This window comes from Macrobrachium rosenbergii, chromosome 33, assembly GCF_040412425.1.
Source record: "Macrobrachium rosenbergii isolate ZJJX-2024 chromosome 33, ASM4041242v1, whole genome shotgun sequence".
Classification (NCBI taxonomy): domain Eukaryota; kingdom Metazoa; phylum Arthropoda; class Malacostraca; order Decapoda; family Palaemonidae; genus Macrobrachium; species Macrobrachium rosenbergii.
The window spans coordinates 6,305,320-6,322,500 of NC_089773.1; the positions used below are offsets into that span (position 1 = coordinate 6,305,320).

A 17,181-nucleotide genomic window follows, 5' to 3' on the forward strand; every position below is an offset into this window, starting at 1 on the left:
GCTGTGCTACTTAAAATATAAAATAAGAGAATGGTCTTCTTTATTTGCTCTGTGCATACACTGGATCACCTATTCTTCTAAACACTGCTAAGAACTTGTCTCCATTGTTTCGCGAAACTTTCTGGCCCTCCTCCGAACTGTCGAATAAATGCTTAACGACTTCATCGTCGGCCTGAAAAAATAGACACCTGTCATTCTTTGAAAGTTCACACTCTAAGCCTCAGAAAGACATTGCATTTTTACACAATCACAAATAAAAAAGATGGATTTCAGTTATGAAAGAATTTTATAAAGCATACCAACTACAGTATTTCACAAACTTGCGTTGGCACATTGAATTGCAGAAGAGATATCATGTACTGAATGTAAAGGGGAAAGCATCTGAATAACATTATCTGCTATTACAACAAGGTTTCTATATTCTGAAGGTACTGTATCACAACTCTGAAGCTTACACAAATTAATGTAGGTATTCTCTGACAATCCTCAATCACCTTTATATGAAAAGTAGTATGAAAACATTTCTAAAGATTCATATTCAAAGGTTATATGAAAGTAAACTGCAAGGTCCTTATTTATAATTTGGACAGCAAACAATTTAATGAGTAATTCTTCCTAAAATCTACAAAAACGTAAGTTAAAGATGAAATTCAAATTGCCTGAATAATACCACCTAAGTGTTTTCATTGGAAGTCGCAAAATGCACAATATGGCAATGCTGAATTCAAGTACTTTTGACTGGCATGTAAGTTGTCACCAGCGAAATGGTAAACATCACAAATTATGCCTCAGTTAAACATCACACTAAATCCAACAGCTGCAGCATTTGTTATAATCATAAAGCTCAGACTTGTGAATTAAATATTTAGCCCTTCACACAGCTGGTTGAAAGCATTTGTTCCAAAGAGAAAAAATTACAATCTTACTGGAACACTTACATGGGAAATATCAAGCAACACTGGGTCTAGTAAGCTCAATACTCAAACAGAGCCACAAGGAATGCCTTGTTGGGGCATAAGCTTCTATGACCGTCCATGGGGGCATGGGCACAGGGCTAGCAACTTCATCCTAAATATCAATACCTTTGAAGGATTGGTAACTCATCTGCTCCAAGATTGAATAAATTTGGTTAAATGGCTCTCGCATTAAAGTCCTAAATTGCAGGAAATCTGGTGTAAACTGTAATGAGACCCAGTATGCCACAAGAATGTTTTTATAAACTGGATGAAATTAAATATGGATCCCAACAAATTGACAGTATGTGCCCAATCTTATCAACCCCAGATGAGGATGGAATATAGAATTTAGGCCAAAGGTTATTCAGCGCTGAAACAGAAATTGAGAGCAGAATGGTTTGAAAGGTGTAATGGGAGGAAAACCTTGCAGTTACACTATGAAACAAATGTTAAGAGAGGTTGGATAGCAAGATGGAAGAAAGAGAATATGAAAGGAGGTACAGTAAAAGGAATGAAAGGAGTTGCAGCTGAAGGACCGAGGGAAAGCTGCAATGAACCTTAAGTACTGCCTAGACTGAAATTAAAATACTATATGTGTAATTTATTGAGTAACATCTTCAGGCTCTTGCTGAGCTTGCCAGAAGGGTTTTGCTCTCTTAAAGGAGTTGAACTGGAATCGGACAGAGCCATAGGAATTAGATGAAATAATAAAAAGCAGAGAAACCTGTGCCACTAGGAAATGAAGGTTCTTAACATGCCACAAAAGGTATACTATAACAGTGACCTCCTCTGGAGAAACATTTAAAAGTCTAGGATCTGCGTTTCATTCGGAAGAGAACAAAAAATGCCAGAACGATATAACATACCAAGTGCTCTTCTGACTCTCTGGCAAATAAGGGATGCTGTGTGAAATGGTACACCATCCATTCATGAAGGTCCTTTACGTCTGTTACTGTATACACCAAGGCCTGCAGAAGAAGAAAAATGGTGTCATTCGAAACCAGAGAAAATACGACAAAGGAACGTCATTGGCAAAGTAATTTTCATTAACCATGATATCAGTACAGAGAGCTCCTCTCAATAAATGGAAAACAGTGATTTACTAGCTAATTCAAACAGTACGTCTAAAATGTTTATTGATTAAGGAACTAAACGTTCACCCGACTTACCCCTTCTCGTAATACATATGCGTACTCTGCCAAGAGGGAGGAGTTAATGATACGCCACTTGTGCTTCGCCTTCTTGAAGTGGGGATCGGGAAAGAGGAAGAACATCTTGCTTAGCTACAAAGAAAAAAGAAATATTAACAGACTTGCAATTAAAATGGCAAGTACGGCACAAAAAAGTGTTGTCATCTAGGTTTATAACACTAATCCACTGCTTTCTTCATCAAACTAATAATTGAAGTTAGCCCAAATAAATTTAGATCAAATCACCACTTTATAAAAAGCCTAAAAGCCTACTAACCATTATAGTTTTATCATTCTCCATTTAGAAAGTTATAAAAAAAAATTTTTCCATAAATAAAAACCTCTAACAGCACTGCACTTAATTTCACTATGTAGGCCACAACACCAGTGTCAGTTGAAAACAGTCACCACTGGGCAAAAGAATTCTCAAGAAATTCTTTATCAGGAGAGTAGCCCTCACTTAACAGGACACTAACTACATTACAGCTGCCTCATCAGACTGATGTATCTGCAGAATAACCTACTGGACCAGCTCTGTAGGAATTACTTAAGGTTCTTCACTACTTAAGGCTCTTTGCAGCGTCCCTTCGGCCCCTAGCTGCAACCCCTTTCGTTCCTTTTACTGTAACCCCATTTTTTATTCTCCTTCCATCTTACTTTTCACCCTCCCCTAACAACTGATTCATAGTGCAACTGCAAGGTTTTCCTCCTGTCATACCTTCCATATCTTTTTAATGTTCATGTCCAAATTTCCGTTTCAGTGCTGAATGAACTCATATGTCCCAGCGATTGGCCTCTGGCCTAAATTCTGTATTCTATTCTATTGGACAGCTACATGAAGGGAATTAACAGTGGAAGAAGTATTTCTATAATTTTTTTTTTTTATAATATTCGAATGATTATTCTACTCATGTTGAGTTATTAAGTCTGAGGTGATTTTACAGTTCATCAGTATTCTCAAAAGAACCAGTATCCTCACAAGAACTCCAGCAACCTGGATGGTGCTCACAAAATAATACTGTACTCAAAGATATAACATGCCATGGAACACATATCTTTATTATCCACATGAACAAAACATACAACAAGCAAGTGAATGATCAGTAAACTATTAAAGGGAAAAGAGTGATGATGGCTCTAACATAAGATCTATCTCCCCATCAGTCCTAACTTCAACAAAACAGCTAACTCATCAGTAACTGAACAAAGCAAATACCAAGTGCCACTTTATACTTAAGTACAAAGGAAAACTAACAAACGAACTACGGATATAATGTCCTGTCACCATTTCAATGAACCTGTATAATCATCCTGCAATGGTGAGTCCTTAGCTTAAATGTATTATCGTCATAACTGGGACTTCAAGTGGTTCTCAATGTGGTGTGCCTATAAGCACAGGAATGTTTGATCACCCAATCTGTACACTGTACTTCTTAGTTTCAAGTGTTCCTCAAACCCTATTTAAGCACATGAGGGTGATGTGCGTCCCCTGCCCTTCAAAACGGATAGTATACTGTACTTAAAATGTCAAAAGGGTCTGTCAGTAAACTAGTTCCTCACTCTGAAAATCATCACAGGGGAGGTATAAAACCCACAACCAAGCTCTGCAAGTTACAAACACAAACGAAGGAGGCTTAAGTTCCAAAAGTCTGATGAACGATGCAGCGACCAAGATATCTAAGTACTCTAAGAATGCTCTACCACTGGAAGAAGCAAAGCTCTGTCTTTCACTCTTGGATGGTGGGGTTCTCATGCAAAAATGGAAAATACTCCGTGCAATGTAAGCACATGTAGCTTGTTGTACTCAAAACAGCAGTTCCCAGGATATACAAACAGAAATTATTGTAGTCATTTTAATCAGTGTAGGATTATGCCTGATGTTTCATGGTAATGTAAAACATGTAGAATGTAAATGCTGAAAACACATTTGGCTACTGAAGTAAAACCAACTGCCACTTCAACTACCTCAAAGTACTTGCTGTTTGTATGATGGTAACAAGCTGGAAAAAAGCTCTATAATATTAATAAATTAGACAATTCTGGGTTTTGTTCAATATAACGGTAAAACTGGGACACCTAGAGTGATGAACAAAAGATCAAATTGTCCCAAAGGACTTTACAAGTAGACAACATTGAAATCAAATTATTTTTACGTGAAATTCAATATATTCTGACAATATTCTAAAGGCTAGTGATATTAACCCGAGTTCTCAACTACTGCTCACAAAGCCAAACAAATATTTTAGATTTGGGACTTACTTCTGAGGTAAGTGCTGTGGCTACGACAGACTCATATACCTGTTCAGAGTAGTCTCCTACAATACACCAAGATGATATGGAATACAAAGTGTGCCAATAAGCATGACCTATTAAAAGGGTTACTAGCAGTTTCATCATTACAAACAACTCTATCTGATTACAACAAAGCCAAGTTTTTATACAGACACATTCATCATAAAACAGCCTTAATTGTGAGGGGTACATCCAAATGCACAAAGCAAAAATTTGCAAAAAATAATGGTTCCACCATACGTACTCAGCTTACTCTATATTACTTGAGGTCCTTAGTGAAGCTCCTACGTCTGCTAAGCCGATCTCTATCTGAGAGAGCAGGTAACAGAGGAGGGCACTAGAGTTCATGATAAACAGGTGTGCATACAAACCTGTTTTATTGTAAAAAATGTTTGCTATCATAATCCCGCTCATCACAAATTAGTCTGAATTGTTATTCAGAAGGGTGGACGAAACAGAAGAGTCCCAAAAGGAAGTGGTCACTGACAGGAGTCTATTAGAAGGAAAGAAATAGGGCATTGGCAAAGGTAGGACCAAAGACTGCACTTCTGTGCTCAAAGGCTTACAATGGAAGTATCTACAGACCTTGGGTACTTCCATAAGCAGTGGGTCTGCAATGGAAGAAACACAAAGATGGACACTCACTGGAAGAAGCATGTACAAATTATGCATGCATGGTCTAAAAATTTCTCCAAAAATAATCTGGCTGTAAATCTAGACATAAGGAAGTTCTGTAAAGCTATACTGTAGATTGTGAGGGTCATGTAGTTAATCAAAGCAAGACAACCCTATTACTACCAATATGGATCTATACTAATGCCATCTATAGACAAAACTCAATAGATTTTTTACTGCTGTACAACCACCAAATCAGCCATCATATTTCCAAAGCGCTAGTCAATGTTGAAGTGCTTTGTAAAGCATTATAGCCATTTTTAGTTAACAGTTACTTCAGATCTTGAGACAGTTTAAAACGGATGACTGTTCCAGTAGTATATGAGAAAGAAGTATTTTTTTTAAAGAACTCTGTAAAAGTACTGATCATCCAATAAAATATTTTTCAAATGTATTTGCACAGCATCATAAAAATTAACTACTGAAAGGGAACATTTGGATATTTATCCCTGAACAATGTTTAATCTTGTGCTTGTTTTTATTTATCATAGTCCCTTAAATTCCCATATGGTAAACAGGAAATAAAGACTAACAAGATGAGGTTTTCCTTACAAAACTACGGTTTTCGTCTTGTGTATTTCAAGGACCACGACAGTGTCACTGCTGACACCTTGTCAAAAAGTGATAAATGTGACACTTTTGAAAATATGGTACATTGAAAATATATCAATAAATATGTATAAATTTACTACTCCGCTGAATTTTTTTGTGCAAACAATTACACTAGGCTGTGGTAAGCTAAACAGGCTTGCAGTCATTACAGATATGGAACCTGGTGATTGACATAATGATTGGGTCCAACTTAACTGACATGCTGGCTACTTTTCTAACAACCAGCTCTCTAAAACCTACCAACTGGGAGAGACCAGTATGTTCCAACAGTGTGTGTAACAGGCAATAAAAATAAGTGTGAAGGGCAGATATAAAATGCTGCAAGAGAGATGTGCATATCTCTGCTTATTTTCCCTTCACATTACAACAGGATAAGCATAAGCAGCACTATAAGGTAGTTTTACAAAACTACCTTCATTTGGCTTACCCAAAGGATTGGTCTCAAAAGGGAGATAAAAAAAAGGGCAAGGTTAAAGAGTCGGTCAGCCAAGTAAGAAGAGACAAAACTGAACAGTAAAAGGAATACTGTAAAGGACCTTGTTCCCTCTACTGCATATTACATTAGGCACACTGTAAGCAGTATCCCCCTACAGAGACTAAAAATTAATTACCAGGAAAGAGGAGGGGAGAGAATTGCTCACTCATCTAACAACTGCTTTACGACTAATTTGTGAATAAAGGTCTAGTCTGGTTTTGGTCAGCGTTTCACATTCATATAGCAAAATACTGCCACTTGTGATTTGTACTTTTATTAGATGCTTGTCTAAAAATGCACAAATTCAATAAGACAGTTTATTTACTCATGTCATCATCAGCATTTTTATTAGATATTCCCATTGTGTAATTTCATGTAAAATGTCATTTCTCCACTATGTTGAGTCTTTATATTTTCCTGATTTCCTAATGACTCCTCGCTGCTGGGAGAAAGGGCGCTGGTGACTGGTACAATACATGTACATACGCTTACCGGGGTCTAAGCGATGACAGGCAGGGCAGCCGATCAAGAATACAGTCTACCCCAAAGCCAAATCAAAGTCCTTCAAAAGAAGGCATCGTGCTTACCCCATACAAATCGGAAAACAAGCACGTTAAAAGATGAAGAAGATTTCCTGGGCCTCCCTCAAAGCTTCAATCATGCTCTGTCATGCCCCAAACCACAGAAAGTAATCAGTAACATTAGGTCACAGAAAGCTGCTTCTGTCACGATCAAGAGAAGGATGACAGTGACCCCAAGGGAGAACAGGGGCTCTCCCAAACAATCCAGTCCCACTCACCAGTAAACATGGCAGATTAAACTTCAAAATCAGTCTCACCTGCTCATAAAAGCAAAGGTAAGAACTTATACTGTACGAGTTCATGTTTCACTTAAATGTATTCATATTTCAGAGAGGACTTACCCCTGGACAAGTGCTAAACACAAATACCAAATCAAGTCTTACCTGTCCTTTCTCAAAGAAGTTTGGCATGTATTTCATGGCATTGGTTCGAATGCATGCAATGTTTTGATATCCACCAGGAACCTCTTTCTTCGTTTCTCGCAGGCCAAGAATGCGGTCAGCAACGAAATCCGACACCTTTACACGAATTTCCATTCCTAACATTAGGGTATCGGGAAAGACTTGAGCTAGTGACACTGAAAAAGGAAAATAGTTATCAATGGTAACTGAGTTCTGTTTACATGAAGCTGAGACATTAAATAGTAGGTCTTTGTGTTAGCCTTTATACTCGTACATGAACCTGGTTGCATAAAACTTTTTTACATAAAATAGACAAGAGAAAGCGTTAAAACAATTATATTTCCAAAACATAGCCATGAGCTTTAAGAACAAATTACATCATTAGAAATAGAAATCAGATAAACTGTCTCACTACACAAAAATCTGGTATTTTTAATTGTCTGCAGTGATCAATGTACATTACTGTACTACTATTATTATTATTATTATTATTATTATTATTATTATTATTATTATTATTATTATTATTATTATTATTATTATTATTATTATTATTATTTATTATTATTAAATACTAGAAGTTTATCCATTTAAATATGGGCTATGATAGTTGCAAAGGCAGCTTAGTTCATTAGCTGACTGTTTACTAACTGACCAACACTGGACAGACTGGGCAGAATCTTGCCCCCTTGATCAAGTCGCAACACTAACTCTCTTAAGAGCCAATGATGACAAAACTGACTACAACAGTACAAGGCTGTTGATTTTGAAGGCTTCACAACAGAGAACTGAAAATGGTAAAAAAGGAGACCGGGAAGGTTGGTACTAGTGAAGAGGATATTGAGGCTTGACTCCAGTTGATATGAGAGACCCTGGATACCAGAGCCAGTCTGAAGTGATATGTCAAGGCTAATATGCTTACACAGAATACTGATCGTCTTTGTTACTTAACTACTACCCTTTAAGGCAGCTATGTAAACATATTCTGTAGACAGCCAATTACCCAGAATCATGCACTTTTTTTTATTTACAAAAGCATGAACTTGATATCATTTACTACTTCAATCATCATCTTGTGAACTGAACAGTATAGTATTCTGTTGAGCTGGTAGACTCCTTTGTGACACTTGTATTTATCTTACTCACTTCGTTCTCTAAATCTTAGATAAAGGAACACTAGTCTCTCCATACCTTGTTTACACTAATTATTGTTCATCACACAAGGACACTTAATTTCTATCTGGCTATGCACCATGTAACATATACAGTATGGTGCTCTAATATTGTACATTTCACAGAAAACCCTCAATGATACGGAAGGTTCAAAAATGATTCTTTATTTCCAAGCATTCAGAGGCTCGTCTGCCTCCATCTGCAAGAAACCAAACACTTAATTGGTTCCTTGTTTTTGGAGGAAGACAAGGCTTTGAAAGCTTGGAAATAAAGAATCTCCTCTCCTGAACCTTCCATGTCCCTGAGGTCATCATTGAGTGCCATAACTTTACACACAATGAATTTGTGTTCTTTGCAGTAATATTTTATAAAGTACCTCAGCCATTATTAGTGTGCCTGATGTATGCAAAACGCAGGTCTTCCAAATTCAGCTTGTATTTTCATTCCATTTCCAGTTCCAGGGGAACACTCATCTGAGAGAAAACCTACCAATGTTTACAGCAATTACAAAAATTCACCATGAATGCACATAAATTGTGAGTTCTGTATGTTTGTATGGACACATGACTACTGTAGCAGATTTAAATATACATATACCAGACTTCCAGTGCAAGCTTACCTAATAAACCACCATAACCACATCCAATGTCTGCAAACTCTACTTTCTTATCACCAGGAAAATGCTTGGGATAGTGAAGACTCCAATCGACTGCATTTGGACTCACAGGGCTGAAATACGAGAGCATACCCTGTGAAATTCTTAATTTCCTAAAGAATATTTTCATAAAACATACTAAAAAATGATGGTGCATTTTTGCAAATTACCAGTGCTTTGAACAATATCATAGAAAACTAAACATGTAAAATATCTTTACCTACAATTACTAAATTTTTAAAATCATCAAGGATTCAAAGGCAGCTATGTGACATAAAGCTAAAACGGTGGCATTATAGGGGGGTCTGGACAATCAACTTTTTTAGGCAATATTATTCATGTCAATAAGTGATCACACATGATATGTGTACCCCTCTCATACAGCTTCATTTTTTGCAAAAGCCACTCAGTTGACACTTAACTGTCATCGTGTAATTATCCTCCATTTCTCACACCGATACACCTAACCTGTCCTCCATCACACTGCTTGACCTATTATCCAGGATCATCCCTTCTCTGCCACAGTCTCTTAAAAACTAAACATTTGCATGTCTGTCAGCAGGATAAACTGATTGGATCTACAAAGTTTTGAAGGAAAAGTTCTCATACTATCATCTTGTGAAAAATATTCCTGGTTTATTAAACTTGTTTCTTAATGAAACCGAGTTAATCAGATCAATTATGCTTGGTATTTCACCCCATCTACCCCATTGTAATTTGCCACACACACACACACACACACACACATACACACACTCATATATTTCACCACAGAACAATTCTCACCATATAAGAAGTAAGTAGGTTAATAAAAAACTGCACAACATCAAACTCAGATGATGCATAATTCTAATTCAAAACTTTTGCATTAACATTAAGTAGGAAGAACTCAACATGCACCCTAGATGATCAAAGTCATGTCCCTATAAAAAGGTTTGCACAACATTCCAATGTGAGTGCCCTACACTTCAGATACGAAATCTTTTATTTCCTCTTCAACTTGTTATGTGATAGGAATCTACAGTCAATGTTATCTATGCTAGGTTAACCTAATCTAAGAATCTAATTCAAAACTTACTAATGGTAGGATGTGGTGATACAACAGAAAGAACAAATTGTAGTGATTATCAAACTATCCTTACTCAAACTAATACAGCCTAACCTAACAAACATTAATTCATCCTATTTTGCCTAACCTTGCTTTAACCTTTCTTGATCAGGAAGCCAAATTAAAAGTGTTAACTGGAAATGCACTTAGCCTAATCCATAAAACATTTATTACCCAGGCTTGGAAAATCTGTACTGTACTGGAAAATGTACCTGTTGCACCTCAGAATGGTAACTTGTTCCCAACAATCATCAAGTAGCACTTAACAATTGCAGAGTACAAAGGTCAGAAATTTTACAGCACTTTATAAATGAAACATTGTTATAAAATGCTAAAGACAAAATGCCAAAGACATTACTGAATTGTATGATAAAGAACTAGTATATAAAAAGGTTAAGTATAAAATATGGAATTTAGGCCAAAGGCCAAGCACTGGGACCTACAAGGTCATTCGGCGCTGAAACAGAAATTGACAGTAAAAAGGTTTGAAAGGTGTAACACGAGGAAAACTAGCAGTTGCACAATTATTCAGTTGTTAGGAGAGGGTGGAAAGTAAGATGGAAGAAAGAGAATATAAACAGAGGTACAGTAAAAGGAATGAAAGAGGTTGCAGCTAAGGATTGAAGAGACGCTGCAAAGAACCTAATGGTGCCTACAATGCAATGGAAGAGGTGGACTGCCGGCATTATCCCCATTACAGGGAAAAGGACTGAAGCCCAGTCTTCCTGGTTAGGTAAGATACCGCGAGCTAAATTAGCTCAAGATGTATCATCAGTAACAGTGAAACTTGGACCACTATTACATAATATGCAAAAAAATGTCATGGGTGGCCTGCCCTAACCTGACACAACATCTGAAGTCTTAAGGTGGCTTAGCCTAGCCTAGCCTAGGCTACCCTGATTCAAAGAGAGCACATGCAATGAAGTCAAAGTGCACACAATGCTGTTTTTCCTGAGGGAATATTTTCCCAAAGAGTTTTACTGAACCCCTGAATGACTCCAGACTTTATTTTATCTGGAAATTCTAAATACTAGGTCTGTAGATTTCCAGTAAAAATTATTAAATGACAAGAAAGCACGCTAGATAAACCATGTTTCAAAAGACACGGTCAAACTGAAGAATACCACCGTGTCTCTCTGGTTCCTTAAGTCCCAGTTTATGGTTTACGGGCCAACTGGGCAGCGTGTTTAGTACAAGGAGGTGATAAAGAGTAGGGGACAGGGTTAGGCACGAGAGAATATAGAATTAAAGCCAGAGGCTGAGCGCTGGAACCTATGAGGTCATTCAGTGCTGAAAGGAAGGTTGATCGTAAGGTTTGAAAGGTGTAACAGGAGGAAAACCTCGTAGTTGCGTCAAGAATCAATTCTAAGGGAAGGTGGTAAGTAAGATGGACGAAAGAGAATATGAACAGAGGTACAGTAAAATAAATGAGAGAAGTTGCAGCTCGGGACCAAACGGACGCTCCAGAGACCCTTAAGTAATGCCTACAGTGCACCACATGAGGTGCACTGATGGAGCTACCCCTCTATGGGAGGTTTACGAATCTGACCGTGAAAACGGGCCAAACCTAACCTTTCCTAGAATGCTGTACCCTGACCTTCCTGACCTGACTTAGGGTACCTTGCCCTGACCTAGCCAAGGGGGAGAGGGGGCTTTGCCCCCCTGGACCCCCATAAAACTGAACACCACCCAAACTTACTAATCAAAATTGTGGTCGGCAATAGGATTGGAGTGGGCCCTTTGGCGGTAATATTTCTTCTGGGGTAACTTGGGCATTGCCCCTGCGGAATCCTCCCCTCCGGAGGACGTCAAAAACCCTCTCCTGATATCCTAATGGCAGTTCTCCTTAGCCCTGAGCGAAGAAGTTTCGCCAGATAAACGAATTTATCACGTATTTCGGTCGTTTTTCAGTCCTGTAATCCACAGAATTAACGTAAAATATATCTCCGGCACTTTAATTCACCAAATCATTCACTAATTGTGTTGGAATAGTAGTAGTAGTAGTATTAACAGACGGAATATCCCTTTACAACGGCTCCCCTGCTCGTTCTATTTCTCCTTTGTTCGTGTTTGTTTAAGTTTATTGTGTTTGTAATATCATAAATATTTTATAAATTCTTTCCTATTTTATTTTTTCGACAGATATGGCTAGCCATCAGTTCCTCAATGGTTCTGCACAAATCTATATATATAATTCTAATGTCACTATATGTTGGGTAGTAGAGTAAGAAATGTCCTAATTTTTAAGTTATTTCTTCACAGCACAAATATTTTGTATCTTCCCATTTTAACCTGTTTCTATCGTTTTATTCTAGTGTGCCTAGTCTAGCCCTGCAGGTCATCATTGGTTTTTCGGCGTTATCATACCAGGTTTCTTATCCTATATTTTCCTTAAATTTTTTATAGATTTATCATTTCTTTTAATTGCTTACCTTAATTGATTCAATTTTACTTTAGTTTATGTTTAATTCTATACTCTTTTACTTGCAGAGTCCAAGGGGTTTTCTTATTATCATACTGGTCAATAGCTATCTCATATAGGAGCCTATTTCCACCATTCTCAAGTGTATGCTTCACATAGAATAGTTTATTCTTCATATCTCTTGAGTGGAAGGGAAAGCCCCGTATTTCAGACCTTAAAGCACAACTTTCTGTGCACCTTGGTGCTTTCAGAATTGTTCTGTACACTTGGTTTTCTACTTTTTGTAGTTCATTTATGTCTTTCCTGTCGAGTTTCATGACTCCCACGGCATACATGAAGGATTGCATCACTAATTCCTTTTGATTTGTCCTCCGGGGCAGTCTTTCGTGCCACACCCAAGTATCTTATCTGCTTAACTATTTTTATTCATTCTGTGTTATGCATATGCTCTATATCATCAATACTATACCAATAGTTGAATGTTGATATATTGCTTTTGTGTTTATCTGTATTTAGACAACATTCACTTGCTGTTTCCAAAAGAATTCTTGTGATTTCTGATATTTCTTCCCGTGAGTGTCTTAGAATTAACCCGTCGTCTGCAGATAATGGTGCAACGATTCTTATAATTTCATTCATGATCCTTCCGTTGTACTTTCCAGTTATTCGATGATCAATTAAGTTACTAACATTTGTCACAGTAAGCTTTTCTTGTTCTACACTGGCAAAGACTTGTTGCGTTATTTTTTATGTATCATCGTTACTGCACTTGTTACCCCTGCAATTATTAGTCTATATTTCATCGTGACCTTTAAGAGTTTTTTTCTTTCAACTGAATCAAATGCTTTTCGGAAGTCTATTGATATCACAACTAATGGGTCTTTTCTTCTTCATGTTTCTTGTAGGCAATATCCCAGAATGTACACTCAACTCCTCTTCTTTGTATAGTAAAGCTTGATTTCAGCTCATTCGTCTTCCCTATATTTCTACTACGTGTTTTTTTTTTTTTTTTTTGGTTTTCAAGATCCCTTGAAAATTGTATGTGACACATTAGTTATTGCTATAGGCCTAAGATCCTTGACAGTGGGGCGTTGTTTCTTGGTTGTGAGTGTCGTTCTTGACTTAACCCAACTGTTGTGTGTGGTTCTACCTTTCAGTGTGTTATCTAAACATTCTGCTAATTCCCTTTTAAGGGCGGGGCTCCGTAAGAAGAGTTTGAATAGAACTGGTTTCATCCCATCTGGCCCACGTACTCTATTTGTTTTCATTTTCTCTAACTGCTTTTTCACATCTCCTCTTCCAAAGGCCTCATTTCTGCTACTGTAATGTCGAATACTGCATCCGTGTGGTCTTTTAATGAAGCCTGGAATAACATGTGCTGTTCATTCTGTCCTAATCTCGCCGTTGGTCTTTGAGTTGTCTCCTCCACACCACATTTATACCGTTCTCTCTTGCTCTCATTCCATATTTCTTTTATTTTGATTTTCTTCCAGAATTTTACGAGATCTTTTGCTATAACGGTTCTTTCTTAATCTCTTGTTTATGCTCATCGTATATGCTGGTCCATTCTTTGTCTGAGGCGGTCTCACCTCTCAGCATGTCTAAGTATTCCAAGGTTTTCCTAAGTCTGTTTCTGCCATTTATTACCTCTTTCCTAACCTCTTTCTTCATATCCTTCATATGGTTTCTTTATTAGTGCCTGCACTTTCCGTTTCGGTCTATAATGTGCTTCTCCGTAGTATCTCTTTTCTTCTGTTCTTAACGCCTTCCTTTTAAACTTATCAAATATTCTTCTTTGGTTTATTTCTTTCTTTATTTTCTGGTGACCCATACTGGGTCTATCTCATATTGCTTCCCTTACATCAACGTTCTTCTTATAGTCATCTCTTCGCTAATTGATTCCTCCAGCTGTGTCAGATCCCCTATTCTTCTTGTAGGCTCAGCTTACTTTCTGTGTATTCGAGGTAGGCCTTGGTGGAATCCCCCTTTATTTTCAGATATTTAACTTCTTTCATTTCTTTTGCAAAGGTCTTCCATAGGTCATATTCATACTTTGCCTCGTCTCCCTCCATACACTTACGGTTTTTATGCATTTCTTGACTGACTACGACAGAGTCTATAGTAGGCTACTACTCTGATCTCCCCGACCCCAGGTAGTCTCACCTTTGCGGTTGGCAAACTTCAGGTGTTTAGTGTTTACAAGGGATATGTAACAGCACCTGTTGCCATTCACTGGTTTTTCAATCTTTCTTAACTTTGTTCTGTATTTCATTTTTGCAAAGCAAGATTCAAAAAATCAGAGTGAAAATATCGGAATAACTGAGAAAAAGAAAGCTAACAAAGTTGATAAAAAAACCGTATGAGTGTTCAAGTAAACATCTGAAAAAATATGGCAATAGTGCACGACGTCTTAAGTAGCATTACAAAATATCGTCTTCCATCAAACTTGTCATTCGAAGCAAAAAACTATTAGCATTTTCGATAAAAATTACGAAAGGGGAAATTTTTCTTTTCGGCACGACACAAACGAGACATTTCTACTTGGATGAAAGCGAACCGTTTTCTTTTAGCATGAAAGGAAAGATTTCCAATATTCCTAAAGACCGAGTAATGTTTAGGGGTAAAAGAAAACTAGGTTTTCATTACGGGTTAAAATGCTAATGAGTCATATAATCAAAGAAGCGTATTTTACAGCCCGTTACAAATACATAAAGAGACGCCACTTTCTTCAGTAACTGACTAATTAAACAATTAAGTCACAAATGAAAGGGACGTCTTTATAACGTTCCCAATCTTTCCCATTATTCCGAAGTAAGAATTCAAGAAGAAGATTAAAGTATTCTTCTTCTTCTCCTTCTGTCACATCTACGACCAACACTTGTCAGACTTCCGGACGTCCTCCTCCTCGCATTTGGGTTTACTGAAACCGTTAAATGAACCTACATTCTTGTCGTGGAAGAGGCCGATGGCATTGGAAATCAAGTCAAATTAAAGATAATTATTATTAGCTTAATCGTTTCGTTTACTGGACATAACTCCTGTTGCTAGTTGCCCAGATAATGCATGAACTGGTAACGTCTCGTTTGAAGTTTGTGCTATACTATTCCCCCAACTCTCTCTCTCTCTGTTCTAAAGAAGACCTTGGCATAGTGTAAGTTGCAAGTAATCCTTTAAGTTGCAAAATATACTTTACTTATGTTCTGTTATCATTTAAACGAAAATAGATTTCTGTGTGGGTGGCTTCTCCCCAACCACGAAATATGTCATTTGAGAAGTTATGAAATACGGAATTGCCTTATTGGAGAGAGAGAGAGAGAGAGAGAGAGAGAGAGAGAGAGAGAGAGAGAGAGAGAGAGAGAGAGACTCATGGCAAAGATAAAACTATTCCTTTTTACAAAACTGATCCCTTAGACAGAAAAAAGAAAAAAACCTTAGGCCACTATAGGCTTAAATCCCCAGTTAGTTATTTTCGGAATTCCAAATTATCACAACACTTACAAAGACGCTGTAAGAATTGTAGTCGCACCAAAGACGTAGGCCTAAGAGAACGTATAACGAAACATTTGTTGGTAAAAAAATTACCATTTTACCAGATGGGTGTGTGTGCTCCTGTAACGGTGATTAAATAGTACTATGAAAACAGTTTATGAAGATATTATTATTATTTCTCCCCTTGTACCTTGGGAACTGGTACTAGAAACCTTATCTCTTTTCTTCGTACCTCGAAAGAACAGGAAGTTATACCGGCTATCCGCTAAAATGGTTGCCCTTCACGAGGATTACCCGTCATGTGGGTTATACTCGTCGTTTGTGCCACCCGTCGTCAGGGTTATTCTCCGTTAAAGTCGTCTGTGACAAGGGTTAAATTGGTAATCGGTTACCTGTCATAAGCCATTTTGTTGTCTGTCATAAGTGTTACCATTTTGAGAGAGTTATACAGACAAGTAATATACTAAGTTAATATTTAGACTGTGGTAATGTTATTATGTATTCCTATCACAGCATACATGTAAGGATTTAATATATAAAATATTTGAGATTAAATTGCATATCAAGGAACGTAATTGTGATATATTGTATATATATAAAAATCCTGTCATTTCTCGTTTTCACCAGTATCTTACCAGTCTCACTGCTGAGAAATTAAAGATATTTAATTGAAATCTACGCGGTGAATCATGTACCTGGTGGTTAGTCAGCTGTGGTGTCTCAGTTCAAGGTATAGGAGGGAATGTGATAATGGATTTGTCTTACTGAAGAGAGGGTTGATGCACATATATTGAGTTTTAACAAGAGAAATAATATAATTAATAACAATACTTTTGCAAAGAATCATACCCAAACATTGTGTATATAAAACTATTATTATGTTAATAATAAACGTCATACATACATAGTCTTGAATAAAAAATTACGTTACTTAACACTGTAATATGAAAATTCGCATTTTGATATCATTCACGGTCGTCCCTCCTTTGTCACCATTGATTTGTGTTGCTCCTGACGCAAAACAGTTGATAGTTCAGCACCCTGAAGATAATATGCCGAAGCCAAGTCAAGGTTCCTCTCTCCCACGGAGAGTTCCTCTTCTGATGAGAGAGCCCCACCGAATTGCTCGGTGAAAGTTGGTGTCTTTTAGGT

General features: G+C 37.3%; 1 protein-coding gene across 1 annotated transcript; it reads right to left on the minus strand.

Annotated features, from left to right (window-relative positions):
- Positions 1 to 23: 23 nt before the first annotated feature.
- On the minus strand, positions 24 to 12,111 carry LOC136855863 (tRNA (guanine-N(7)-)-methyltransferase). Its single transcript, XM_067133254.1, has 6 exons — positions 11,818 to 12,111; positions 8,975 to 9,084; positions 7,165 to 7,358; positions 2,126 to 2,239; positions 1,823 to 1,924; positions 24 to 172 (listed from the first exon to the last, which is right to left on the minus strand). Exons 1-6 carry the CDS (start codon positions 11,892 to 11,894, stop codon positions 41 to 43), a joined length of 729 nt encoding a protein of 242 aa, XP_066989355.1. The 5' UTR covers positions 11,895 to 12,111; the 3' UTR covers positions 24 to 40.
- Between the last annotated feature and the right edge of the window lie 5,070 nt (positions 12,112 to 17,181).